Source organism: Melospiza melodia, chromosome 8 (assembly GCF_035770615.1).
Source record: "Melospiza melodia melodia isolate bMelMel2 chromosome 8, bMelMel2.pri, whole genome shotgun sequence".
NCBI classification, from domain to species: Eukaryota; Metazoa; Chordata; class Aves; order Passeriformes; family Passerellidae; genus Melospiza; species Melospiza melodia.
Genome location: NC_086201.1, coordinates 26,467,499 through 26,494,088, shown reverse-complemented (window position 1 = coordinate 26,494,088; position 26,590 = coordinate 26,467,499). Strand labels below are relative to the sequence as shown.

Genomic DNA, 26,590 nt, shown 5'->3' with positions numbered 1-26,590 from the left:
CCTTTAACACTCTTAAATGCAAATCTGAAAAGATTTAGTTGTCTTGTTTGCTGTGAAAAGACATCCAGACTGGAAGTCTCACATAGTCATTTCCCATCCTCAGGTGCACTTGTGACTTCACCCAGTTATCAGCAGAAAAGAGCAAATAGGGAGGTAGTGATCAGATTTCTAAGGCACAAAAGTTAAAGCTAAGTTTGAGATTGTGACAGCAAGCAACCATGAGCATAGGAACTCAATTAGCCTGAAAGACAACTATCTCATTATCTTTCCTAAAATGATATAAATACATAAGAATATAAAAATTTAAAATAAACTCTCTATTGACTGTCTAGATGACTGAATTTCACTGCTCAATTTCTTTAAACACCCACTTTAGTATTTATTTATTCTAAGCGTGAAGCAGCTACGATAATTAGACTGTCAGATTTGGTAAGTTAATGAGGAGTCACTGGAGTGGAAGGTTTTGCATTTGTGAGATTGCTGAAGGAGAGAAGCTCTGTGCCTTCGCTCTATCTCTTTTTTCTTTTTCTTTTTTTCCCCTCTGCTGGGTGGGAAGGAGAGAGCTTGGCAGTGCGCAGATCCATTTGAATCCTTTTGATTAGTGGGTTGCCTTCCTACCACTGTTCTACCAAATAGTGTTTTGCTGGTTGCTCCAAGAAAAAGAAAAAGAAAAAAGAAAAGAAACTGCAGATGAGATTTCTAGAGAAGAGTGTCTAGATTAAAGAAATAATTTCCCAAAAACTATCAGAAGGAATGCAGCTGTAAGAAATGGGATCTTGAATTAGTTTATATTGCAGCTAATGTCACAGGAGAGCATTAAGAAAGCAGCACAATGAAGGAAAAGGACCCTTTTGCAGCTTTCTCTTTAATCTGATTTTTCCACAGGACAATCAGTGCTCACAGTTCCAGGGGTGAGACTGCAACCTGAAATCTGTGACCTGTTTGCTTCTTATGGAAAAGGCCGTGTCTCAGGAGGTTTGAGCAAGTTTTGGTAGAAACCATGGATGATTGAATAATTGTTGGGTAAGCATGTAGTTGCCATTGTCAAAGCTGCTGCCATCACCCTTAGGACATGAATTCCTTCGTGTATTGAAGGCGGGAAAACAGATTTGATACTCAGGGATCAACGATCACATCCAGGGTGAGAACAAAGTGGGAAATCTCATATTCAGAGAGAAGAGATCAGCAAGCCAATGGCCCCCAATGGACAATGTTCAGTGGTATCTTGGGAGGTTTGGATTTGTTTTGTCATAGTGCCCTTTCCTCCAATGCCTCTGCAGTCAAAGTATTGCTTCATTCCCCATTGCTTAAACTGACCAAATTGCTTTGTTCTCCTTTGTCCTTGCCTACTGAGTTCACATTTCATACCTTACTTGTTTTGATTTCACACTCATTGGAACCTGAGCAGAGCTAGGCAAAATCTCCTTATCTTGTAATATCTTTGGTTTTAATTAATCACTATTTTAATGTCAGGTTTCAAAATTATGCTTCAGCATCAATATTTTTCATCTTTTTGTTACAGAAGACCAAAAGGTCACTTAAAATCACTGTTATTAAAAGAAATTACCAGAAAATATCTTTTCATTATATCCTGTCTCTTTGTTTACTTTGTGCATTTGTTAGCAGCATGTGTCCTCTCAGTGCCGCTGCTGGGTGTGTGCTTGCAGGGCAGTGCTTGCAGACCTGGAAACTGATTTTGAGGCCAAATTAGTTTGACTGTGTTATTGTCTGCCAAGCTAAGAGGCAGCCTTAGGACAGCAGGACACACCTCAGCTACCCATCTGTGCTTTCAAATGCATGTGGATGCTGTACCTGCTATAGGATCAGGTCCCAGCACACAGTGCCTGGTCTCACAGCCTCTCTACCCCTTCTGCCCACACCATGTAGACAACAGCAGGCAGAGGGGCCAGCCTGGAATCCTTTGAAGAAAGACCTGACACTGCCAGTGCTGTGACCAGATTGTGTTTTGGAAGCAGCTTGAATGCCTTCCCTGCTCACCTGCTCAGCTGAGTGCAGACAGGATGGCTTTTCCCTCTCTGTGATCAGACAGGAACTAATCCTGCCAGAAAAGCTGGCTGTCAGTTCCACTAAGGCTTCTGGGGCAACTCACTTGAGGAGGGCACTCATGCATCAATGTTCTATGAACTTGGATTTGGCCCATTTTAAACGATTTAGAGATCATTTCACAAATATATCATTTAAAATAGTGAAAGCATGCAATAGTAGGAGAAACTCTTAACATTTTTTGTTATATATTAACCTGTCCTCAAAATGATTGTGTCCCTTTTTTTTTTTAGCTGCTTACAAAGCATGCTAGACAAGCTTAAATGTCAACTCAAGTTTTCTTCTGTAGTTCATTGCAGGAAAACATTCTATATGTGATGGTGTTCATACTATTAATTCTCTTTTTAAAAAAGGTATCTGGATTCAGACATGCAAGCAAGGTTACAGTAATTTTTCTGTCATTTTAATAGGCTACCAATGGAAAGCAGGGGCTTCTGTACGCTTTTTCAAATCTAATGAGAGGCAGATAGGCATCTAAAGCACAACAGCTTCACCTTGGCACGTGAGAGAAAGGAATTTCCTGGGAACATAATGAAACTGGCCAGCCTTCCTTCCTTTGCCAACCTGACTAAAGTTACAAAAATAGACAAAACCAAAAAAACTAAACATACTAGGCTCCTTCTTGAATCCATGGGCCCTGAGCAACACAACAAGGGACAAAACATCATCACAGACTCCTCCTTGTTCTCCTTCTGGTTTCAGGAAAAGATGAGATACTGTCAGTTGTCTATCCCAGGGTGATATATACTCCATGCCAATACTCCACCTCCACCCATTTTCTGCCCTATTCCACCCACCACTTTCCCTCTACCTGCTGAGGAGGAACATATGGGTCATTGGAATCTGCTACTGTTCTCATTCTGCCTCTCAAAATAAATATTCAAATATCTAATGCTGCACCTCCTACATGTGTGTGATACTGTACCAGCTAAGTGTAGTTGAATCTACAGGAAGAGAAAAGCCTTTTTTAAACCAACTGTTGACAAGCAGAATAACTGAAGGCACTAGCCCTGCAGAATATTTGTAATTGGGATTTATTTTTCTTTTTGATTCAGGACTTAGGACATGGATTTTTCCCCTCATAGAGTTCCTCTGCAATGGGGGCAGATTGTACCCTCCCTTACACCAAAGACCTTTGAAATAACTCCTTATATTGACAAAATGAAGAAAAGCCTTTGAGATTATAAAACAAGGACACAGTTTGAGGGGTGGGGTGTGTGTTTTTCAGAAGTCACCTTTCAGTAGAAGGGAATGAAATTGTGCAGATGTCCTGCCTTTTGTTTTTCAGAAAGCAATGTCAGAAGGATTGACTTGGCAACGAAGAGGTAACAGCACAGTCTGGACAGTGGACTTGCAGAATATACTCAGCCATGTGTCACTTAATAGAGAGCTCCCTGGACCAGAAGATCGATGTACAAACAGGACAGATGGGGACTGACAATTGAAAGAATGTAGAGGCTCATCCAAGGCTTACAGAGACCTGTCATTCCTGGGGTATGCCTACAATCTCCTTCAACAAAAGAGCTCCTGAGGGAAGGAGGGGATTAGTCAAAAGTTGAGTGAAGTCTCCAGGGAAGATGGTTTCTTGGATAGAGTTGTCAACAAAAGGAATTGTTTAAGACTGTTTGTGATAATTTCCTAGAGGGAGCTTCTGCCATTACTAACAGGATTACCAGCACACTGGTTCCACACCAGCAGAGCATTAGACATGTGCATTGCAGACTGGTTGCTTAGAGCTGAACTCGGGGGTCTTATACAGCATCCCAAATGTGTGCAGGTGTTGATGAGCAGAGGGGAGATGGCAGAGAATTAAGATGCAGCCAAATGCAGTCCATTTTTGGTCCAGCTGTTGCAGAGAGTCCTGGCTCATTAATGAGTTTCCACAGTGTTTTAATCTCCTTGATCTCAAGGCTGCTGACAGACCATAAGAAGAAAAGTTAATCTGAGGTGAGTGCTGATGGGGATACACGGGGAAATCAGAGACCTCTTTCCCAACTGCAGTTACTCTGAAATTTCTCATAGAATTCTTCCTGGAAGAATTGGGAAAGCAAGTTATTGACTGTGTTCAAGTACTAGTCTGTTTGGTTTCAGTTTTCTCAGATACTTTTTCTTAGCTCTGGGACATAGAAACCAGTAGCCTGGGTGTAAGCTCACAGTACATCTGGGAAGAAAAGGAAGACGAAGATAAATCACTGAGGTGCAGACATATAAACCTTCTTGAATATTTTTATTCATCTGAGTAGTGTCACTGGCATGGCTGGAAGACCTCTGAGCAAGAATTATGCAGAGCTTTGAGGCACTGGAACAAAACCAGTCAAGGAGCCATGGGTGGCAGCCATAGGAACAGCTGAAAGGTGAAAAGCTGAAAGGTGAGCTTTTAGTTAAGAGAGCTGCATCTCCAGCCCCACTCCAGTCTGGGCAGGAAGCAGCACAACAGTTTATGTTCCCCTTTGCCCTTGCTACAGGAATGTATAGATTAGCTATATTAAGGGGGACACAGACTGTCTGCAGGCACTGCTCAGTTAAGAGGACAAGATTTTCCTTATGTTATGTTCCTTAAAATTCTCTGCCTTGATGAAAATGCAAGCTGTGTCCCAAAAGTCTTTATACCTGTAGATTGCATGGACTTGGATCTCCCAGACATCAGCCACTCTCAATGACCTGACCTCCCTTTGCAATACTGAACAGAGCAGCTATACATGATGCCCAAGTTGGGATAGAGGTTGTTTTGCTTTGCTTTTGCATTTTTGGAGATGTCTGGACTGAGAGCAGTGAAGAAGCAGGATCTCCATGGCCTGCACTGGGATGGTTGTGGCTGAATGTCTGCTCCTAATTGAGAGCAACTAAATGTTCAAGATATGTTGAATGAAAGGATTTGTTATGCATGGGCAGTGAGGGATCTAATGATGAGAACTGAGTCAGTTTTCCTCATGGTTTATCCAGAGCATCAATTGTAAATTTCTTCTGCCCTGAAGCAGCGGGACAGAATGGCTTTGCTGTTTTACATAGCTGCCACCCTATAATGGCCCTGCCATTGCTAAATTTAGCCATATGCTAAATTGCCAAAGAGTCAAATGATACCTTATAATTCTGCATCTAGAGGGGCAGAGAGCCAGGATGACCCTGGATATGCTGCAACCCAGCAGTCTTCTGTTCATTAACTCAACATTGTAGGCCCAATGCCTAAAATATGCCAGATCAGAGAGAAACTGACTCCAAACCACTCCTCTCCTCAACTAATGTGAATACTATTTACATCAGGAGTACTGTCTCAGTAGATTTTCCATCCCCTGGCCTGCACAATCTCAGGGGCAGCAGCCTTCAGGGAAAATGGCTGTAGTGTTGTAATGAGTCAGGAAGAGTAGGTAACAAGAAACGTGTCTGAATCCATGTACCCTGTTAGTGCCACCCAAAAAGGCACTTCTGCTTCCCCCATTTCCCTCCCTGCTTCAAGCTTTACAGTCTTTCTCTTTTTCTCTCTGTCACCTTTATAAGCCCTTGAAGAACTGATTTAATTCACTAAACAGATGGAAGACTATGAACTCTTTTGCTGAGTTAGTTTTTCATTGTTTTAGTGAGCTGAATCAGATTATGCAGGGAGAAAAGTACCAGACTTAATCACGGATGAGTGGGGAGTAGGAAAGGAGGAGGTGGAAAAATCCATAAAATTCATATTCTCTTATCTCCAGCCTGCTCACATCTAGTTCCTGTGGTGTGATCATGCCCTGTCACATTTGAATGTCTGATGTTGTTTTGAGATAACTGAATGAGTTCTGGCAAGTAAGTGCTCAGTACTGCTGTCATTTATGTTGGCCCATCTCAAATCCAAATGTTTGTTGTTGAACACCTCACAAGAAGTCCCAGACATTAGCAGAGAGGTGTAGGACTGACCTTTACCTTTTTTTTTTTTTCCCAGAAAATATTTTCTTTTGGCAGGGCAAGATGCTTGGGTAAAGCAGGTGAGAGTTTATAAAGTGCATGTAAATGGAGATGATTGTGCTTAAGGGTCATCAAACTGTTCCTTCTCACCACTTAATAAAAATCCAAAAACAAATTTGAGGTTTTTGAGAAATCCTTTAACATCCTCCTTTATGTTAAGAGAATTTAACATCAGACTTAAGTATTTGGTTTAAAAACATCTGGAAGTAAATGAAATAACTTCTTTCCCAGGCAAGGATTCTGTTTTGTTTCAGCCTGGAGCAAGCTTGTTGGCCAAATTATATATGTCCAAGAAAAGATCCAAGGGCTTTAAAACTAGCAAACCTCTGTCTGCAATGGTGCAAGTGGGCAATGCTCTTTAAAGTGTGTGTGGGGGAGGGAAATGCCAGGAAAATCCCCCTCACAAGCCAGAACTGCATTTGGGGAGCCCAGATGAAAGCTCTGATGCGGGTCATGTGACAGGTGTCACTTCAGTAATGATATTGGGGCAGAGATAAAAGTCCTCGCCGGCTGGTCATGTGACATCGCTTCATTACTGGCACAGCAGGTGGTCGGAGAGACTCAATGCCTTTATTTTTTATTATTTTTTAATTTTTTTTTTTTTATTCTGTGATAATGAGAAAATGTTTAAACTTCCATCCCTGTGTTTAAACACTTCTTCATGCTGACAGCAGCAGGAGATCCCTTGATCAGCTGTCAGATGGGAAAGTGCAATTTTTCTGGAAAGTAAACAGCGTGTTTGCCAGTTGGAAATCATTTTCTGTTTGTTGGGACTGCTAGTCGTGGTGTGATGGAGCCATGTCACAGCATCTGACAACTCGGGAGTGGGGAATAGAAAACAGGCTGAGAAATGGAGTTTAGACTCTGCCTCTGATAACTGCAGCTTGAGATTTTTGACACTTCGTTATTGTTACTGTGTGGAAAAAAACACAACTTACGGGTTGCTATGAAACTTCTAAAGCAGCAGCTCAGTGCCAGTGTGAATGTGTGGGACCTCCTAAAAGAAGCTCCTGCATTTTAATAGAAACTTTCCTCGGAGAAAAGCAAAAAGGACACAAAGGTGATGGGTAGGTGTAGAGATGTGTGGGGGTGAAAGTGGTCAGATCTCATTCCTGGCTTGCAAGAAGAAACAAAAAAAACAGTCTTATTAGAAAACTTTACATGGTTCTGCTGTCAAGTAGGCTTGGGTAACCCACTGGGAATTCCAGATGGGAAAAGAAAGGCAAATGTGGTCACAAGGTCATGCAAAAGAGCTCAACCCCACCCTGAGCCTAGCTGAAATCAGAGGTGTTATGGTCTCCTTCGGAAGTACCCTGGAACCCACTAAGTAACTTTAAATGCTAATCACATTTTTTTAAATTTTCCTGTTAGGCAAGTACCTTCTCAAAGTCAATTCCTGTTGAGAAAAAGGAGATACAGATATTATACACATAATTCTAATTAAAATTAGGGTTTGAATGTGCCTATGCAGACCCATACACAACATTTTTCCTAGGCAGACACAGGCAACATCTTATGTGCAGAATCAACAAATCGACCTGATTTCAACACCGGGAAAGTTAATTATTCATAGCACGGCTCGAATCACTAAAAAATATTTGCAGCAATCATGTTACATGAAATCCTTGGTAGCCTCCCAACAAATGCTTTGCTCTGCTGGCTGCACTGCAGCATCCTGCCTCTTCCTAGAGATCCCAAATCAATCTTCCTGCGTGTTACAGCGGCCGGTGGCTCACCCGCCCCCCAAAAGGCTGCCCTGGAGCCTCCGTGCCCGGCTGCAGCTCCGCCGGGGCCGCTGGGGCTGGGGGCCAGGCTGCCATCAGGGGCTGGGCCCGACCAGCAGCAAAAACCATCCCAAGCGAAAGATCAGATCAGAATCTGGCCCCCGTTGTTAGCAGTCATTAAAAAACATTGCACTTTTAATAGGAGCTTATTCAATTAGCAGACTAACAGGCTCCATCAGATAAGCTGGGGATTTCCCCGGGAATCTGAGTCACATACGCTGAAGCTGCTCTGCACTGTATGGTTAACCCTCTCCGTGCAGAGCCAGCATGAAGAGGCCAAGTCCCAGGAAAGGGGTTATTTTGGGGTTTTTAAAGGAGGAGAAGGAGCCCTCCACTGCGCCTCGCAGCCCCCGGAGGTGCCAGCGCCGAGTGAGTCACACACGCCGCAAGGACCCGGGAGGATCATGGCACCAAACTCGCTGCTGCAGACAGGAGACTCGCCTCATCTCCGATAAACACGCTGACATTTGGCAGCCTGACAGCTTCGCAGTCCCATAAGAGGCTTCCTAATTAGAGCCTGGGTGAGAAATAATCCACAACTTGAAGTTTGTCTCTAGCTTCCTTGCTGTACTTTTTTTCTCCTCCCTTTTTGTGCCTTTTTTCCTTTTTCAGTGTTTTCTCTCACACATTCTCAATACATCCCCTCCCCGCAGGCGGAAGCTGTTTGAAACACCAAGCAGGATAAAGGGTCACTTTTGCCTGTTCTCTCAGCTCAGAACAGCTTCCAGCAAAAGCACCCTCTTACATCCCAGCTTTGCCCTTGAAGGAGACGAGAGATAAGGCAGGGGAAAGGACAGTGCATGGTGAAGTTTATAATGAGGCAAAGTAAAACCCATCTGGAAGAAAACCAAACCAGTCCCATTCATTCCTAGTCAAGCAAGGAAGCCAAAACTAGCACTCCTGGCAGCAGGAAAATAGGGACTCTGGGGCTCTCCGTCTGGATCCAACCCTGAACTTTGCTTTTCTCTTCAGCAAGTGCCCCAAACAGCAAGTCATGGCATCCTGAGCCCTTCAGCTGGAGCCAGGATCTGAATTTAGCACTGTCTTCAAAATGTACAGTACCACAATGCTGATGTATCATAGTAAGACATCCAACCAGCTGGTCATACATAGAAATACACTTTTTAGCAATATGTACTGGTACACAGCCTGACCTTTTAAAGATAAATCATATTCTACTCATTTACCCCATCACATGTATGTTCTCTGAATAATTCCAGAATAGTTCTTCAAATGAAATACCCAATGGAATTGAGATTATATCAATATTGGCTAGGAAAGACAAGTGTGACTCTTTTACTGTATTTATCTCTGAGAGGAGTATTTGCTGATAGTGGGATTGTTCTCTATTTAATATTCCAAAGTCTTTTCCAGGGTAGTGAGACAGAGTAGCCAGGCTCTTAAAATACAAGTCATTGTATACACTGCAACAGTTTGGATGCGGATACAAACATCAGAATTCACTTTTTATTAGGATGTTGTTCTCCATATGCCCTGGATAGCCACCAGAAACAGGCAGAAACTTGGGATTCTCCATTCTTGGCCATGCTTTACATCAGACAGCTCTGTATGTTACTGGTCAACAGGATGATGACATGGGAAAAATACCTACAGGTAGTTGACCATTAGCTCTCTCCAGAGCCAACAGACTTCATTCAAAATATGCAGTTGAAGCTATTTCCAGGACAAACATATTTAATGCTGAGATACACTGGAAGTTCTCCATCTAGCATCACTAGAGTTCAAAATGCATCCTACCCAGAGGACTGGGGATCCCTGGGGAGTACCCTTCCTTGAAGTCACTTTGGGGGTTTGATTATGATTGCTGATGCCCAAGTGCTTCATGTATTGCAGATGTCTATGTATGATGCACCTGTGAGAAAAGAACTGTGGTCCTACACCTTTGTACTGGGGAGAGCAAACCTGCACAAAGACCAAAAGGACCATATGATCATCTTCATCTGTAACATCTGTACTGCTACAGTGCTGAGGCTGAGAAAATTGTTTATCAGAATGGTATTTCCAACAAACAGATGTTTGTGAAGTAAGCAGAGATATCTCCCGAGGATTTAATATTAATAAATTCTCGAAACAGATTGTAGTTGTGTGTTTTCTACCATCCCTCCCTATAAACTGACGTTTGGATCAGTATTTATAGATCCCAGCCCACCCACTTGCTTGGAACACCTCTGAAGCTGTGGTTGATGTAGCTGCATTCACAGCCAAATGCCATCTCCAGGTCCACATAGCATCATGGCAGAATTCTGCCTTTCAGCATGGTGGAAACCATGGAAGACATTAGATGATGTACTGGACCTAAAATCTCTGGCTCCATTACTGCCCTGATATTTTTTGCATGACAAATGAGTATAGACACGAAGAAGGAAGAGAGCACAGAAAAGGGGGAAGCTGTCTTGGAGGATTGAGTGAGGAGGAGATGAGGCAGAGCTGTCCCTGAGTGACTTGTTCCTTGGGTACCTGTATTTCCTTGCGGCTGCAAAGTGGGCACAGGGGTCAAAAGAACAGCATTATATATACACATGCCTGTTTGAGATGGGCCATTTTAAAATTCAGGAGAATCAGATGTCAAGAGCAGGTGGAGTAGCACAGGAGAAAAGAAAAACTGTGATTCTTTCCAATTAAACCTCATATTTCCTGGGTTTAGAATTTCAGTCATTTAAATCTATTTTAGACTAAGTCTTAGAAATAGAATTTGGCAGCCTGGAGGAATTAATTTTTTAATAATTTTATTTTAAGAGATTAACTCAAGTTGATAGATTTAGAGCATATTTTAAGTTTGTTGGTTTCAGATGTTTAAAAAGAAATTTAAAATAAACAAACAAATTCCAGTAGAAAATTTGGCAAGGGCTGAATCCTTTGGGCAAAATTTTCCCAGGAGAAACATAGATCTCTGATAAGCAACAGAGGAGATGCTGTATTTCACAGCTGCAGTGCAGATCTGAGGCCTCTCCAGAGACTCCCACACGCTAAACAGGGATTTCTTTAGTTTAAATGCCAGATCCACTTTGGTCCCAGTGAAACTCCAGAGGGGCATTATCTAGGAAAATGGGGCATGTTTAATCCACTTTATCATTAATGCAAAGAATAGTCTCAATATTTGTGAAAATCAAAACTATGTGTTATGGAAGGTCCTTCATATTTTGAGTGGTTTAAGCCCTACGTGCCAGCCTTGGCTGGGCAGCTGGGCCATAGTTTGTCTGTTTGCAACGTCTCATGGCTGGGTCTGTAATGAGGCAAGCATGAGCCAGACTGCTGGCCTGACTGGGCACTTCCCTGAAGGATCTGCTGGAAAATTCATTTCAGTGACTAAGGCTGGAAGTGTCACAGCTGCCAGAGGAAAATAACAGCTCTTAGCAATGCAGTCTCACTTTGGTTTCACCCTTCTCATCAGTAATAGCTGTTGCATTTTTTTTGCAGAATTTTCTCTGCTAATTAAATCTGGACCATTTCACACTTTGACTGGATTTAAAACGAAAAGGTTGAAAAAAATTCTGTCTCTGAACAGAGCTCTTGGGTTTATCACCATGTGACAGTACTGCCAAGGTGAACTATCCCCATGATGAAGTGTGGGAACAATTCTTGTGAGCCAAACACGATGCTGCTGCACAGATCACCACGCTGATGCTGCTGAGCTGAGGGCTGAGCTGCCGGACCTGCATGCTGCTGTTGGTGAAAAGCCCCAAGATAAACCACACCATGCTTCAATGGGCAAATGCTGGAGGCTTCTCACTTGATTAGATGCCTGTTTCATACAAAACCCTCTCAGAGCCATTCAGTTGGACACAGACCCGGAAGATTTAATGACATTGAAAGAAGACGGTCTGCAAGAGACCTGGGAGCAGGGATGCTGACCATCCATTGCAGATCCTGTGCAAAAAGAGATGAAAGATGATTTGGAGATGGCTGTGAGCCCCAAGCTTGGGACCATGTTTGAGGCTCCTGGAAGCAGAATGAGGATGCCTTGGGGGCTGAGTGAGGAGGCAATCTGAGAATGTCTTTGAAGGTGGCAGAGAGAAACCCAGGAAAGCAGCTGCCCCACTGGCAGAGGAGGAACCTCTATCATTTGTACATGACCAATGCAGGCAGACAGGTTGCAAGCCATCACCATGTCATCAGGGAGCTGCCTGCATGTGCCAGGCTGCATCACACTCTTTGCCAGGGCAGGCTTGCTCCCTTAATACAGGTGAGGAAAAAATGGGAGGCCTGTAGGGAAGCAGTCCATGAGCAGTGAGGGTTGGACCCTTCACATCCAGCAGGGCCTGAGGCAACTGCAGAGACAGGACCCTGAAGGGGCTGCTCTGGGGCCGTGGCCTGGGGCAAACAGCCCCTTTGACCCCAACCTTTTGTACCCTTTCATAGCAGGCGCTGCTATGCCAAGTCCCCTTTGGTTTGTAAAGTGAGGGAGAGAGAACATAGCTCCATCTTACAGATTTCCACCTGCCTGCTCTGTGGCTCCAGATGAAGTTTTGGAGGGAAGTGGAGCAGAGAAACCTCCCCAGTCGTGAGCGTCTCTGGGCAATGCTCACTTTTGCAAGGGGTGCAGAACTTCTGCAAAGCTGCATGTCTTTCAGAAGGAAAAGCCACATCATCCCCTTCAGCTCAACATTCTGCTTCCTTCAGACAGATCCAGCTGACACTGAAAGGCAGCCTTAGGCAGCTTTTGAACCCACCCAGCATGATCACCACATTTACCAGGCCTCCAAACTGCTTTCAAGGGTCTGAAGATATCTTCCATTGCTAGTATGATTACAGCTCTAATGAGATTAGGAGCAAGCTGTTTCTTCTAAACAACGGTGCTATCTCATTCTAACCCATTTAGATTATAATCTGCTCATCCAGATATTAATATTTTCATATTAATGTAGATCCTTTTATCCCTGTAGCTTAGCACTGGTTTCTGATTTATTAAATAGCTGGCTCCCTCTGGACTAGAGGAGCAGGATGCTGTGTTGTGATGAGCTTAATAACTCCCTGCTCCCTATTAGTAAATCACAGACTAGTGCTTCAAATTTGCAGAGAGAATTGGGTTGACTTTCCCCTCAGTCCTTGAAGCAACTTAGTCCTGTTGTGCAAAACTACCTACTAATGATCTTTCTTAAATGAGCCAAGTGCTCTAATATGGGTTCAGCCCACTCGACTGAACTTTTACCAGCAATTTGGGGAGTGAGGGCAAGAGCAGAGTTAACAGATTTCACTGGCTTTTCCCATCAAATGGTGCCAGGGCACTTTTCTGGAGGCACTAGCAATGTAACATCCAGCAGAATTAGTGTATTTATTATTTTAGAAGAGCTCATGTTTTTTTAATATCTCCAGGTTTAAAGAAAAGGTTGAAAGTAAGGGCAGCCTATTTGCATTGTGAATAAAGTTATCTGCCTCCTCCACCCCTGCCCCTGCATCCCTGACTGGAATATGCAGAAATAAATGCCTTCTAATGATCCCTGGGGGGCTGAAGCTTTGATATGGATCTTGCCCGGGGTATAGTGGTTGCTAGAAGTTCTGCCAGACTGAAACCCACATGGAGTGGGGGAGCAGGCAGTCTTCCTCTGAGTGGGAAAGAAGGGAAATTGGATTATCTTGCTAGCAGTTGGTGTTTTTCTGTCTGCAAGAATTTACAGATGAGAGGCCCCAGCTGGGAAGTTAAACTCAGCCCTCTGCAGACAGCAATGTCTGTTTTCCTCATCTAAATAAAAGAGATGATCCCATCCAAGTTTTGGAAAGTTTTTTTTCCTGCTTTGGCTGTGTGCAGGGCAGGTGGGTAGACAAGCAAAATTGCAGGATTTGAATTTCAGTTTGGTGGCTGTTGAACATGTTGAGTATGTGTGGCCATGTGTTTGTAAACACAAATTACTCTTTGGATGTGACATCTGGCTTTCAAGGAGCTCCCACAGTAGGCAGAATCACAGGAGCACACACTTCAGTTCCCTCAGACAAATCTATTGTAGGACAGTATTTTGCAGTTTACAGCACACTGAATAAGCTCAAAAAACCCCAAATGCAGCTGAAACCCCTTAATAGAGAAAACCTGTTTAAATGGGCTGCTTTCTGGGAACAAATTGCTGAATAAAAAGAACACCCTGGCAATGGGAAAGTTTTCTGCCTTGCCAAGAGGTTCCATAAAAAGACTATTTCAGAGCGTTAACCCATTCCCTGTGGAAGGCAGAGCACAGCAGAGGATCACATGCTGCCCGGGAAGGGGCAGCACAGAGAGGGAGCACGGCAGGGCTCACAGCCCCGGGCAGCGGCTCAGGTGGGCTGTGCCTGGGGAGCATGCCAGACCAAGCAGCTTTTCCCCTGCGGTGTAGGCACAACACCTTCCTAACAGAGGGCGATACCAGGAATGTGAGCAAGCTCCCAGGCACACAGGATGTGCCAGGGAAGGAGCAAAGGGAAATAGCAGATTTTTTTCCTCACAGAGAACGACAGGAGTCTTCAAAAGAGCCATTACAGACAGAAAGGAACCAAGACATAAAGTGCTGCTGTTGTTTTTCAGTTTTAGGATGCCTCACAGTAAGTTTCCTAAAGCTCCAGCATCCTTATGCATCAACTGCAAAACCCCAGTGGCAGCATTTTGGGATGATTTGCACTGATTACTCAAGAATTGCTGAAGGGTTTTTGAGAGAGGCATTTATTCCCCTTGCTCCTTCTGTGCAAACTGTAGGTCAGGCCTGGCACACAGGAGAACACTCTGGGCAGGCTGTGGTTGTGTTTTTGGAATGAGGGCTACTTACATCATTTTAAGCAATCCTGCTCCCCCCTTCCACTCCCTCTTGCTTCCTTGACATACCCTGCGCCACCAGCTATGCCAGCATGCTGTCTGTGTAGCACATGGTGAATGAGACCAGGGAACTCATCCAGATAAAAAACAACTCTAGGGAAAAATGTTTATTTTTCAGCTGTATTGGTTCATGCCCTGGGTCACTCCACAGCAGGGAGACTCAGGGATAAGAGCAAGTGCTGAGGATGGGATTTGTAAACTGTCAGTCAGTAAAGGTCCCCACCATCACCACAGCTGTCTACTCCTCTGTGTGGTGGATTACAGTTCATTTTATGTAGGGCCTTTTCTTTTACCCAAGTTTAGTTTTCTAACAGTTGCAGATATGGGATTCAAACTACAAGAGCTTGAGAGTCTTCTTATCTCACATAACAACCTTGGAGTGTCAGGCTACATCTCACTGTGTGGCTTGCTGCAAGGATCCCCAGGATCCAAAAAACTTCAAAAATTCTGGGGGGGATTTGGACTATATGGCCTTTAAAGGTTCCTTCCAACCCAAACTATTCTGTGGTTCTACCTCCTGCAAATAGACTTGTCCATTTATGTGCCACCATCCAGCAGCGCTGTGTGTGTAAATGCAGTCACAGGAACAATAGAGCTCTCTTATTAGCATGCTGTACAATCCATACATAGCTCTTTCCTTTGCAGCTTGGTTTCTGGTCACAGGGATGCAGCAGCTCTGCTCCCAGCTCTGGGATTAGTGACTTCTGGCAGTGAGTGTAAGGGTCTGCCCCATTCTCTGCTGCAGGCAGAAAACCCCAGTCAGATCTCATGAGGCACCTTCTCACCAGGCTGCACGAGACTTGTCTGCCTTCCACTGCAGTGGGCTACTTTCAGCACCAACTGCTTCAGTACCAAAAGGTGTCGTGGAATTTTAATGGCCACAGATGGCCACAGCTTCTGTTTTATGTCTTATCTGAGCCCCCCACCCTCAAAGCAGCACCATGCTCCTCTTGGGACAGGATGGGGAGAGAGTGGACTCAGGTGGGTGGGAGCTGCCAGTTCAACATCTCTGCGGCCTGCAGCTCAGCCTGGATTTTCCTTTCCTAATACAGAACCTGTTGGCTGCACGAAAATATAATGGAGTCAGGCAACAGAAAACTGTAGATGAATATCAAATAAAATAGTTTTGATCCATCTCCTCGAAAGCATTCCAAATCCATGTCCTTAGGGTCTTTGAGGCACATGTTAGCTGGAACACCTTCTTTTTGTACTGGATGATTAGATTCCCACATTTTTCCGTAGGCAAAGGAAGCATGCCCAGATACAGTTCATAGCAACTGTGCAAATTCATTTTAAGTCATGGCCAGATGTTGGCAAGAAGAGACTGAAGAAAAGCTCATGCTATTTTCTCATTTAAGTATATAGGAAAATGGATCCTCCTATCCAGCTGTGAGCTTTTCCAGAATACACCCCAGAGTGCAGCTGATGGATGTGCCTCCCACAGCACATAGGGTTTGATGCTGTTCCAGACATGCTTCATGGGGAGTATTCCATTCAAAATAATTATCAACTTGAATAGAGTAAGTACCAATCTTTGCAAAACCCACTTCGTCTGTTGCCTGGGAAGAGATTACAAAGCACATTTGGCTATTGTGTGCATGCTTGTAAATTTTAAAGTCCTGGGTGAGATCTCTGTATCTGGAGAGCATCAGAAGATCTTGAGAGCAGTAAGGAAATGTGGAACCCAAGTCTTTCTACTTCTTCCTCCCAAAGGAGTCCCAGACTGTATTCAGTAGAAGTCACCATCTTCAGTAACTCCTAATAAATTCTACACTGGCTTTAGATTTGGAGAACACACACAGGAAAAACCTGCTCCCGAACTCTCATCTCCCATCTTGGTTACATTAATTTCTCCTTGCTGTCCTTCTCTGACATCCATAAGGCTCCACCTCCAGCCCGGACAGATCAGTGTAGTGCAGATGGACTCACACAGCATCACCACCCCCTTGCTCCCAGTCCCTCCTCTGTGGCACCACTTTCATCACACCACAGCAGGGCCTTCAGGCTCCTCACTAACCCTGCTCTCTTCTGTTCTCCCAAGAGATCTTCTGTTCCACTGCCAGTGGCATGCAGCTTTGCTTCTCCAGTGCTAGTTGCTTATTTTCCTCATTGGCCTGGGACTTCCAGCCACTGTGGTCTTGTTTCCAGCTGCTACTCCTCCCCTCAGCACAGGCCTTGGAAGGTCTGCACACCAGCACCTTCCTGGATACCAGTATCCTTTGCAGTGACCATAACAATCTGCCTAAATTAGCTCCAGGCTTCTATACTTCACTTTGCCAGAGGTTTTCCTTAAAAGAACTGGAACAGTGGCTTTTGAGCTGCATCTCAGTTTTAAAAACCATGAAGGCAAATGACACAACAACCTATGTGTAGTTTAAGCCCACAACAGATTCCTTGAAGACACAGTAGGCTGGAAAAGTCCCCACTGTGCTCTGAACATGCTGCCAGCTGAGTTGCAAGTAGAGATTCCCCACACATCGTTGAGGTCTGCAGCCTGGGCCACAAAGTTTCGAGCTTTAGGCTGCTGTTTGATTAGAAAATAAACCTGACTCGGGGGTTCCTGTATTGATCAAAAATGCCACAGCCATATGACATGAATCATGGATCTAGCACTCCAGCAAGTTAAACACGTTTAGAAAATTTAGACCAGTCAGTTTTTTTACTACAAGGTGTTGGAGTAGACCAGTTCCTACACCACACGACTGTCCTGCCAAATCAGCTAAAAACTGTCTACCACAAGTAGACATAACAGCATAAAGTTGCATAAATTCTGTGTTGTGTGCTTAGACTTCTTTGACAGAAATGCACTTGTGTGTATGGAATTGACCCAGGTTAACTGGGGACTGCTGAGCCCATATGTCAGAGCCCAGATCCACAGTGCTGGTAAAACTTCACCTTCAGAGCATTGTGGGGTTATTTCTTGCAGGACAAGGCATGATTTTCAGTGTTTGCAGCTGCATAGTTAATCCTGCTGCAAAAGCTGATGCAAAGAGGTTTGTGTGGGCTGTAGGCAACTTTGAGATTCCAATAGGGATACTGGAGATGGCAGCTGTTAACACTGAGAAACCTCCTTCTGAGATGAAAACCCCTTGCAGGCAGACTGGCTGCTCTAAAGCACATCACATACCGCGAGTGAAATGTGCAGTCTGCCACAAGAATATTGTAACCAGTCACAAACACAGGCAAAGGGGAGAGCCCTGTGCCGGAAAACAAGCACAAGCAGCAGAAGGGGATGCGTTTTAAGGAGGGAAGGTGAGTGGGAGGAAGTGCCCGAAGCAAGGGATGTTGGTGTGGGTGGGGTAGTCGGAGGAAATGGGGCAGCCCGGCAGAATGGGCACTCAGCTAGGATGGGATACCCAGGAATATGGGGTTCCAGGGTAGGATTGAGCACTCAGGAGGTCTGGGGCTGCCCAGAGGGGATGAGGTGCTCCTCCTCCTTTCCCCGGCAGCCTGGGAGAGGGCTGCAGAACTGCGGAGGCAGCATTTATGTATGCAGGGAAAGGAAGTGGTTAACTGGATACAGATACCCCCCTCTCTGTTGAACTCATTGATTCATTTTCTCTGTTCCTATTTCTTTCTCTCACTTTCTTCTTCTCTCTCTTGCAGACTGATTAAAAACTCTTTGAGTTTGAAGGTTTTTGTGTCAAAACAGCTCAGATGCCAGCTGGGTGCCAAGCAGTGAATATTCATGGTATTTAAATGTGACAGTGTGGTGGGGGCTAAAGGACGGGCTAGTTAGCTCTTTTTAGATGGAGATTAGCTGCCTCTTTGCTCCTAATCACCACTGTTGTTGAAATATTACAGCTTCTGTTACAACTATTAATGTCCTAAATGAAGAACAGGCTCCTCTGAATAACATCAAACACAAAATGGTCACTTCCAATTTTAGCCTGTTTCTCTCCTCTTAGTTAATGTGCGTTTTCATTTCTGTCTGGGGACCTGTCTTGGTGCCATAGGGTGGGTCAGCTTCAAACCCTGCGGGAGAGGAGCTAGCCTGGCCCGAGGAGCTGCTAGAAACCAAATGAGGATTTATGTCCCCAGAGAGGTCAGTAGCTGGCCAGAGGCTGTTATTTAGCTCATGAGGATGGTGGCAGCTTGGAGTTGGGAATGGGCACCCAGCTGCAGGTCAGTCCTACGTGGACAGCCATTCAGTACCCACAGCTGAAGCCCCTGTTCCCTGCACAGGATGGATGAAAGTTATTTTCCTGCACTAGACAAGAGCGCAGGGAAATGTGAGTTGAGGCCCATCACTGGAGTGGTGTGCAGGAGGGCACCATGCTGTATTGCTCTCGGGGCTGGTGTTTGCCAGGGCCAAAATGAAACCCTCAGCCCTACCTTCCACCAGGAGCATTGTAAAAGGTGAGGTAAGCCAACAGGCTCCTATTTGAGCTGTACTCAGATAAAACTCCCCCTAAAGTCAGAGGCTGGATAAAATCTGTGACAGGCTGGTGTGAGTTGGTCCTTTCATGGCAATATCTGGAGGGAAGCCTGATGGAAAATACTTTGCAGCAAAAGCTGCCCAGATGTCCAGTGTGTGTTTGGCCATTTGGAAGCTCTCTGCATTCATCCCCAAGAACTGCCTGCCGTTATCCGAGAGCATGCCTGGCAGTGTGACGAAGAGGAGGGAAAACCCATGTGTGGTCCTTAGGCTCTGGCAAGAAATAGCAGAGCAGAACACCAGGCTATTGATTTCATGTTTGCTTTAAAAACAACCTAAGTGCATTCCTGGAGCAAGGCTGGTCTGGAAGCCTAAATAAAATAATATTCTTCAGCCTTGAAAACTGACACTAGACTTCAATGGGTGCTTTAAAGTCCTGCCCCCACTAAGACTTGCACATTTCCTAAGCCCTTGTCTACACACAAAAATGGTGCTACTTTAACTAGATCAGCTAAAGCAACACATCTCTCCTCCCTTCCATCCCTTTCTCTTCCATGCATGAAAATTGTTAAAAAGCATCCTTATTTGACAAAACCTTCCTTATTAGAGGGAAATATCTTTTTACGAATACAAAACTTATTAGTGTCAGCACATCTAAGTAGGACTAGAGATAGCATTACTGTTTTGGTAGCAAAAAATCACATCCATAAACAGCATGCTTAGTCTGTCAGAAGGGATGCACAGAACAAGCCTACAGAAAAAGGCAAGCAAAATTGATCTAACCCATTTTCCTTATGTCCTGCACTCCACAAAGTGCAACTGGTCCCATCTGAGATAGTCAGGGAACTTCTGGGACTCTCACGAGGCTGTACAGTATCTGGATAAAATGTGTGCACGGTATTTATAATGTACAGGCAACACCACAGAGCTCAGACCTTCCACAGCATGAGCAGATCAACAGGAACTGCATGTTAGCTAGGCTCACTAGAAAACAAGCAAGAAATCCCCTAACAACCAAACAGAGGCTGCAATGCATTCACAGACACAAAAAATAGATTTGCACTCTGGTCTGTCAGAAATGCTAATTTCCATGGATGGTATCAAAAATATGTGGATCTGACCCTTTGAAATTTTTTCCTTATAGGAAAATTGCATTGGCTACCAGTGGGCTCCTGAAGAAAAAGACCCAACATATAGGATATAATACATTCCATTCTAACAGAACATCAGGACTATGGATTTCAACAAATTGCATTTGATATTCAAGACACTATTGAGCAATGCAGTTGTACAGGAAAACCAATACGATTTCTCATTCGTACCTTTGTAAAGGCAGACTGGAAATAATAATAAGAAGCATCATCTTCATCATCATCAAATTTCTAACTTCTCTCTTGATGCTCTCAGGATTTTCCTGCATCAACCCTATTCCCACTCCAGCTGAGCAACTTCCCAAATTTCTAAATGCTGTACTTCAAGCTTCACCAGTTCTGATATCCTCAGTAATAATATCAAAGTTCAGGTGCCTTATCCATTGAAGTTAGGATGACCCTAATGGCATTAGATTTCCCCTTCAGTGGTTGTTTCATACTTTATAAGTAAATCAGATGGTACTTAGTACATTCTCCTGGTGGAAGAAGAAACTAAAGACAGATGGATGTGGCTCCCAACAAGCAGCAGTTTGAAAACATGGCACCAAATACATCAATGGTCCCAGTCAGCTCTCTGACATATCGGAGCGCCTGAACATGCATATCCACATCTTTCTTTCACTACAGCCATGTAATCTCCTCTCTCCCCATTTTCTAGTTCACCCAAACCACACAGTTGCCTTCTTTGCTTCTTTACAAGTCTCATTTTCCCTCTCTCCGCTCCATCTGTCCTTCTTCAAGACTTCAACTGCTGACCCCATGCCTGTTCAGTGCCTTCCCCTTCCTGCTCCCTGCCTTCCTTTGTGTCCTTTCAGCAATTCTGTCTTTATCATGCTGATCTCCGCTCCACAGCAGAGTGCTACAAAGCCTTCCCAGCTCCTCCAGGGGCACCACTCTTTAAAGCAATCCCTTCTCATCACCAGGCTCTCTCTTTGTCAAATGCCTCTTGAGTGTTTTTTTCACCTGCCTGAATTGATAGGTGAAGACCAATGTCCAAATTTGATTTCTAGAAAGATTAATAATGAGGAATATTTTTTATAATGTGCATGGGTGTACATTACAACAGACACAATTATGAAGTTGTCTCAGGCCTCCCCTGTCTCCTGGTGTTCCAGGTAGCCCATCTAACAGAGCCTTTCCTGTCCTGTTTGGCTGGGTTTTCTTTCTGCTCTGAAGCTGGCTTCAGGCTGGGTACTTGCCCTGCACACTGCAAGCTCACTTGGCTGTTGGCTGAAGCAAAACTCAGTTTAGCTGAGAGAACTCACACAGAGATCTCTGAGCTCATGGTGCTCCTGCACTGACCAAGCTGCAAATGGGCTCTGAGGAATACCTGAAGATCAATCTCATTAAATCCTCTAAGACCATCTCCTTTATTTTCCAACTTCCAGAAGCAAAAAACCCACTTGTCTGTTAACAACTGCTGGACTACTTTAACATTGGGCTGATGCAAGTTAAAGCAAGGGCTGAGGCCACATGATACAGGAAAGTTTCTCATGAAAAAGCTGGAGGTAATCCATCTCCTCCTAAGGGAAAGCTGAGAACAGGTGGTAAATATACAAGCATCTCTCTCCTTTACTCACAGCTCAAAGCATCCAGTTGCCTGCATTCCTGCTCATCCTGGCATCATGCCTTCTCCATGTGCATCTCCAATGTCCCTGCTTCCAAGAATGCTGTACAAACTGACCTACTGTTCATGCACTCATTTTTAAAAGTATTTTCATGAGAATACATGAGAAAACATGAATGAATATTTCCAGTCATTCACCCCCACCATATTTTAATTTTCTTGCTTTAATCACTCCTTTTGGCTGTCTGGCACATGTCTTAGCACAACAGAGACTGGGGAAGGCAGAGGTGAATCCCCCCTCACTTACAGCTTACCTGAAAGGCTGAAAGGACTTTTCTGTACCAGAACACATAAGATCAGCACTTCTGTCTAGTCCATTCACCAGAACAAACAAGGGTATGCCTCACACCCAAAAGCCCACTTGGGTGTCTGTGGCAGAAGGCACAACAGTGGCAGAGGTGACAGACCTCCCTGGTATGTGCTTGTTTGCTGACTCTGCTAGTGTCTGTCTGCTCTTCCCTGTGCATGGACCCTCAACCCTGGCCCTTCCCACCAATTCAATGATCAGCTCCATCTTCATTTTCAGTCTCTGTTTGCATTTTCCTCTTGCCCTTTCTGCCAATCAGGACACTGTTTGGTTACTTAGTAAACTTATTATTTCAATTTTTTAGCAGAGTTTGTATCCTGTTATGGATTTGTTTAATAAAACTACCTGCATTTGCAGGAGGGCCAGTTAACTTCTCAAGGCATTGCCTCACTACAGATCGGCCAAGCAACATCAAGCAAAAGCAGGAAATTGAATACAGGGATTCTGGATTCTTTTCACAAAACCAAGGGCTGGCTTTTCTCCAGGGAACGCAATGTCTCCACCTGTCCCTTCTGCCACTTGGACCTACAGTCGGGCTCTGCAGGGAGGAGCTCTGAGTGAAGAAGCCCTGCTAACAGAGGGTTAGTAATGGCACAGCTCCTTAAAGCAGACCCAGCTTCAGGATCTAAACCCTGGACAGGATTAATTACCCAGCAAACAGCTTGTTAGAAGCTGTGTTGGCACACAGATAAGGCGAGCTGTAATGGAATCTGCCAATTAAGCAGCCGTTGGTGCTGAACTAAATGTGACCCCATCGTTAATTGTGGTTGTTTCTCAGCAGATTTCTCATCACATTGTGTGCTCTGGAGAGGGGAGAGAAAAAGGGCTTATCCAGGTGCTTAATTTATTTCTGCTCACAAACAGGAATCATGGGATATAAATTTCATGACAATTACATGGCAGAGCTTTAAATCTTATTACATCTACTCTCCCTGAAAGAGAAAGGAGATGAAAGTCTTGGAAAAGCAGAAAAGAAGGAATCCTCACACTTTTCATAGAGTAAACAGCTGTCCAATATAATGAAGCCTTCTTAAAGTAGTTTACCTGAAGGTAAATTTTCTGTGTGAGTGGTGTGTGAGAGGAATTCCTCTTACTCTATCTTCCACATGGCCTGTGGCCCATCTGCACCGTGCAGAGCAGAACACAGCCAGTGCTCTCAAAGAAAGCTGACATGAAAAGCTCAGGATGGCCTCGAGCTACAGCTGTGGATCTGGCTCCAGACTTCCCCTCAGTTCAGAGGTGTTTGAATCTCAGCCCCTTGCAGAGCTTTTCAGCCAGATGGAAGATCCAGGAATGACTTTCCTTAAAAGTTCAAGAGGGTTCAAGAGGTTTTGCTTTAAGTCCATCTCTAGGGATGACCTAAAGCAGTCAGCGATGCAGAACAAAGGTCTGTCTTCTTGTGGCTGCTTCCCTAAAGGAAATGCTTGGACAATACTTTGTAAGGAATTAATCTCACATGCTCCTGAACAGCTAACTCCTCCCTGGAGTAGGACTGTATTGAAAGTCAGTCACAAGAACTAGCACATTAATTACTAACTATGGCTTTGCTTCCTGGAGGATGGGGAGTCTGCACTGATGTAGCCACAGCTAGACCTCTAACACAGCCTCTGCCATCGCTGCCTTGGACTTTAAGTCTGTCTTCTTCTGCATCCACTCTGGCAGTAGCCAATGCAGCAACTTAGGGCAAAACACGGGAGAGGAACAGGATGGAAATCCCCCCAATTTCTTGCAATACAGAGCAAAGAAACTCCTTGAGCTGGAGGTTGCATCTGCATCCCAGTTTAGCATCCCTATTTAAACTACATTCACTTTCCCAAGCCCTTTGAACTCATTTATTAACATGTCACTGACTTGTGTCCTGTGGTAACCAGTTCCAGGTTTGTGCATGTGTTGATAAAAAAGCTATTCTTTTTTCTTTCCTTTAAACTTTTCCAAGATAACTTTGTTCCTTGTCTCCTAGCTCCCATGCTGTGATAAATAGTGAATGATCATTCCTCATTCACATCTTTGTGCACATCACAACTTGACCCATCTCCAGTGTAGCCCACTCAGCTGTCACTGTTTCAAGCTGAAGAGCTTTGTTACTGTCCCTTCATAAGCGAGTAATTTCTTACCTGTTGCCTCAGTGTTTGTCCCTCCAGACCAACAGCTCTTCAAAATGTCACCCTCTGGCTGCTCCCAGCTCTGTCCCTGCCTCTCACTCCCAGCCAAAGCCCCTGTCACCCTGCAGGACTCCTGCCAGCACTGCCACACTTTCTCTCATTTCGCTACGTCCTCTCTCAGGGAGCAACTGCAGGCAGCATTCAAGACACATATGTACCATGGATTTATACAGCAGTATAATGATGTTTTCTGTTTTGCTGCCAGTTCCTTTCCCGGCTGTTCCCTCCTCCCACCTCCAGTCTGATGCTGCACAGTTTTCCTCCCCAGGATGGCTCCAAATCTCCCTTCTGGGTGGTAATAGCTAATAAATACTCGTCCACTTATCATTGTTTTTCCCCACATTACTTCTACATACATCAACATGGAATTTCATCTGCCATCCTATCACCCACTCACTCTGTATCCTGCAGCTCTTTGTTCATTACAGCTTATTACAGCAATCTCATGGAAAAACAAGCTCATTACAGCTGAGAAACTCACGCCTTATTCCACTGACTGAGGGGCTGCCTGTGTTGGAGGTGGTGCTGACTGCTTGAATTTCTTCCCAGCTATTAACAGAGGGCCCAGTGTGCACTCCCATCCCCTACCCAGAGGGGTAGGACTGATTGAGGCTCCTTCATCAGCCAAAAGGGCAAAGGATCACATGCACAACACACCATTATTTCCCTACTGCTGGCAACTTTCTCCCTACAGACTGCTAATGGCAGTCACCTACCCACATCCCCCTCCAATGCTACCCTTTGCCAGCACCACAGCTTCTCAAGAGACTGAGAGATCAGCTGAAGCAAGACCCTTCCCAGCACAGCTCAAACCTGAACTTAAGGATCCACATGGAACAAGGAGAAGGGAGGTGCTCTGGGCAAGGCTATCAATATTTATCATAACAGAGAGGTAAAGAACAGCAGGAAAACCCAAACCCTTACTGCAGCAGCTACTTGGACCCATTAAAATGGAAGAGATCAGGACCAAGGATGTTTTGTCCAGCTGTGTGTGCCATGCAAAAGCACTTCCTCACCTTTTTCCCACACACTTGTATGTAGGGTAACCTGGGGAGAAGTGACCTCATATTACTGTCAGTTATGTTTTATAATTTTATGCCACTATTTCTGGTTATAGCCTGTTATAACCACCTAAACTATTCCTCTACCTTTTGGAACTCACAGCTGGCAAGCACATGGACATATATAATGTCATTTTTTTTCAGGCTCCTTGTTATCTATGTTGCCTTTTTTTGTCATTTTCCTCACCAATCAGCCTCTCCAGTCCTACAGTACTACATCTCAGAGCCTCCCCCTGTATCCTCATGGATTTATCTATACCTTTGTACTGTGATACAGACCAGGACTGAAAGCAGCCTATTTTGTCTGGGATATCATCAGGCATTGAGAGGAACCAGTGCCTCCCTCAGTTGTGGTTTGATGCCTTTCCATACATAGATAAGAATCTTGTTGGCTACTTTTTTTTCCTACCATAACACACTGTAGACTCACATGATTCAATTTGCTGTCTACTATCACACTCCCATCTCTTTTAGCAAAACAGCTTTTCAAGCCCCTCTTCCACTAAATCACTCTGGGCCAGCTGTCTGAAATGGTGAATTGCATCAGTTAAAGACTTGGCCTTTTGTTTGGCATAAGTCTTTTTGAGGCTAACCAACCTTCTTCATTCCAGGCCAAATCTCACTCCACTTCTTGCTCCAATTGCTAATCTTTGCAGTTTCTGGGGCATTTTTCTCAAGGGAACAGTCATAACTCCCTACTCTGATATCACTTGTGCATTTCCACCCACAGAGCCCACAAGATGACTGAGTACCAAGCACCTCTAGAAACCTTTCCCGCTAGAATATTGCATTTCATTTCCATCTGTTTATACACTGTGTGTACACGGTGTACTTCTACTCAGCAGTCCAAGTATGAGAATTGCTTTCCAGAATGACTGGAAATGTGGAGTTCAAACAAAGCCATACCTGACTTTCCACTTCTCCGCTTCTGGTTTCAGTGGTGGCCACGCCAGTGTGGAGCCAGATCCCGAGTGTCACAGCAAGGTCTGTAAGAGCTGCTCCACAGCCCATGCCCACCTCCATCACAAGCTTTCCAGGTTTCATATTTCATCCAGTCCTATAAAACAGGGCTAGTCCTACAAAGCCCTTCCAGAACTAGCTCTGCAGTTCACATGCCTTTTTGCCAGATGCCCTAAATATTGCACAAGCGTTTCCAGGATTTAGACCCAGATAACAAAATTATCTCAGCCTACATCTCCTTACCAGCAGTGGGAGGCTTCAGGGAAGTGGGAGACTTGTCTCATTGTGTTGTTGACTGGCTCTTTGTTGCCATGACACCCTGAGATTAGCTCTGTCGATTAGAGCATAGTGCTAATAACAT

The 26,590-nt window shown here is 44.5% G+C and overlaps 1 protein-coding gene and 1 long non-coding RNA gene across 2 annotated transcripts in view; one reads left to right on the top strand and one right to left on the bottom strand.

The window, feature by feature from the left end:
* CDK15 (cyclin dependent kinase 15) overlaps positions 1 to 4,380 on the top strand; it is a 37,682-nt gene extending 33,302 nt beyond the window's left edge. Inside the window, exons 13-14 of the mRNA XM_063162392.1 lie at positions 886 to 1,023; positions 3,353 to 4,380. Of these exons, the coding sequence (XP_063018462.1) occupies positions 886 to 995 (110 nt within the window). The 3' untranslated portion in view covers positions 996 to 1,023; positions 3,353 to 4,380. The remainder of the gene's footprint in view (positions 1 to 885; positions 1,024 to 3,352) is intronic.
* The window catches only part of LOC134421434 (uncharacterized), a 49,727-nt gene that overhangs the window by 19,405 nt on the left and 3,732 nt on the right, over positions 1 to 26,590 (bottom strand). The window lies entirely within an intron of this gene.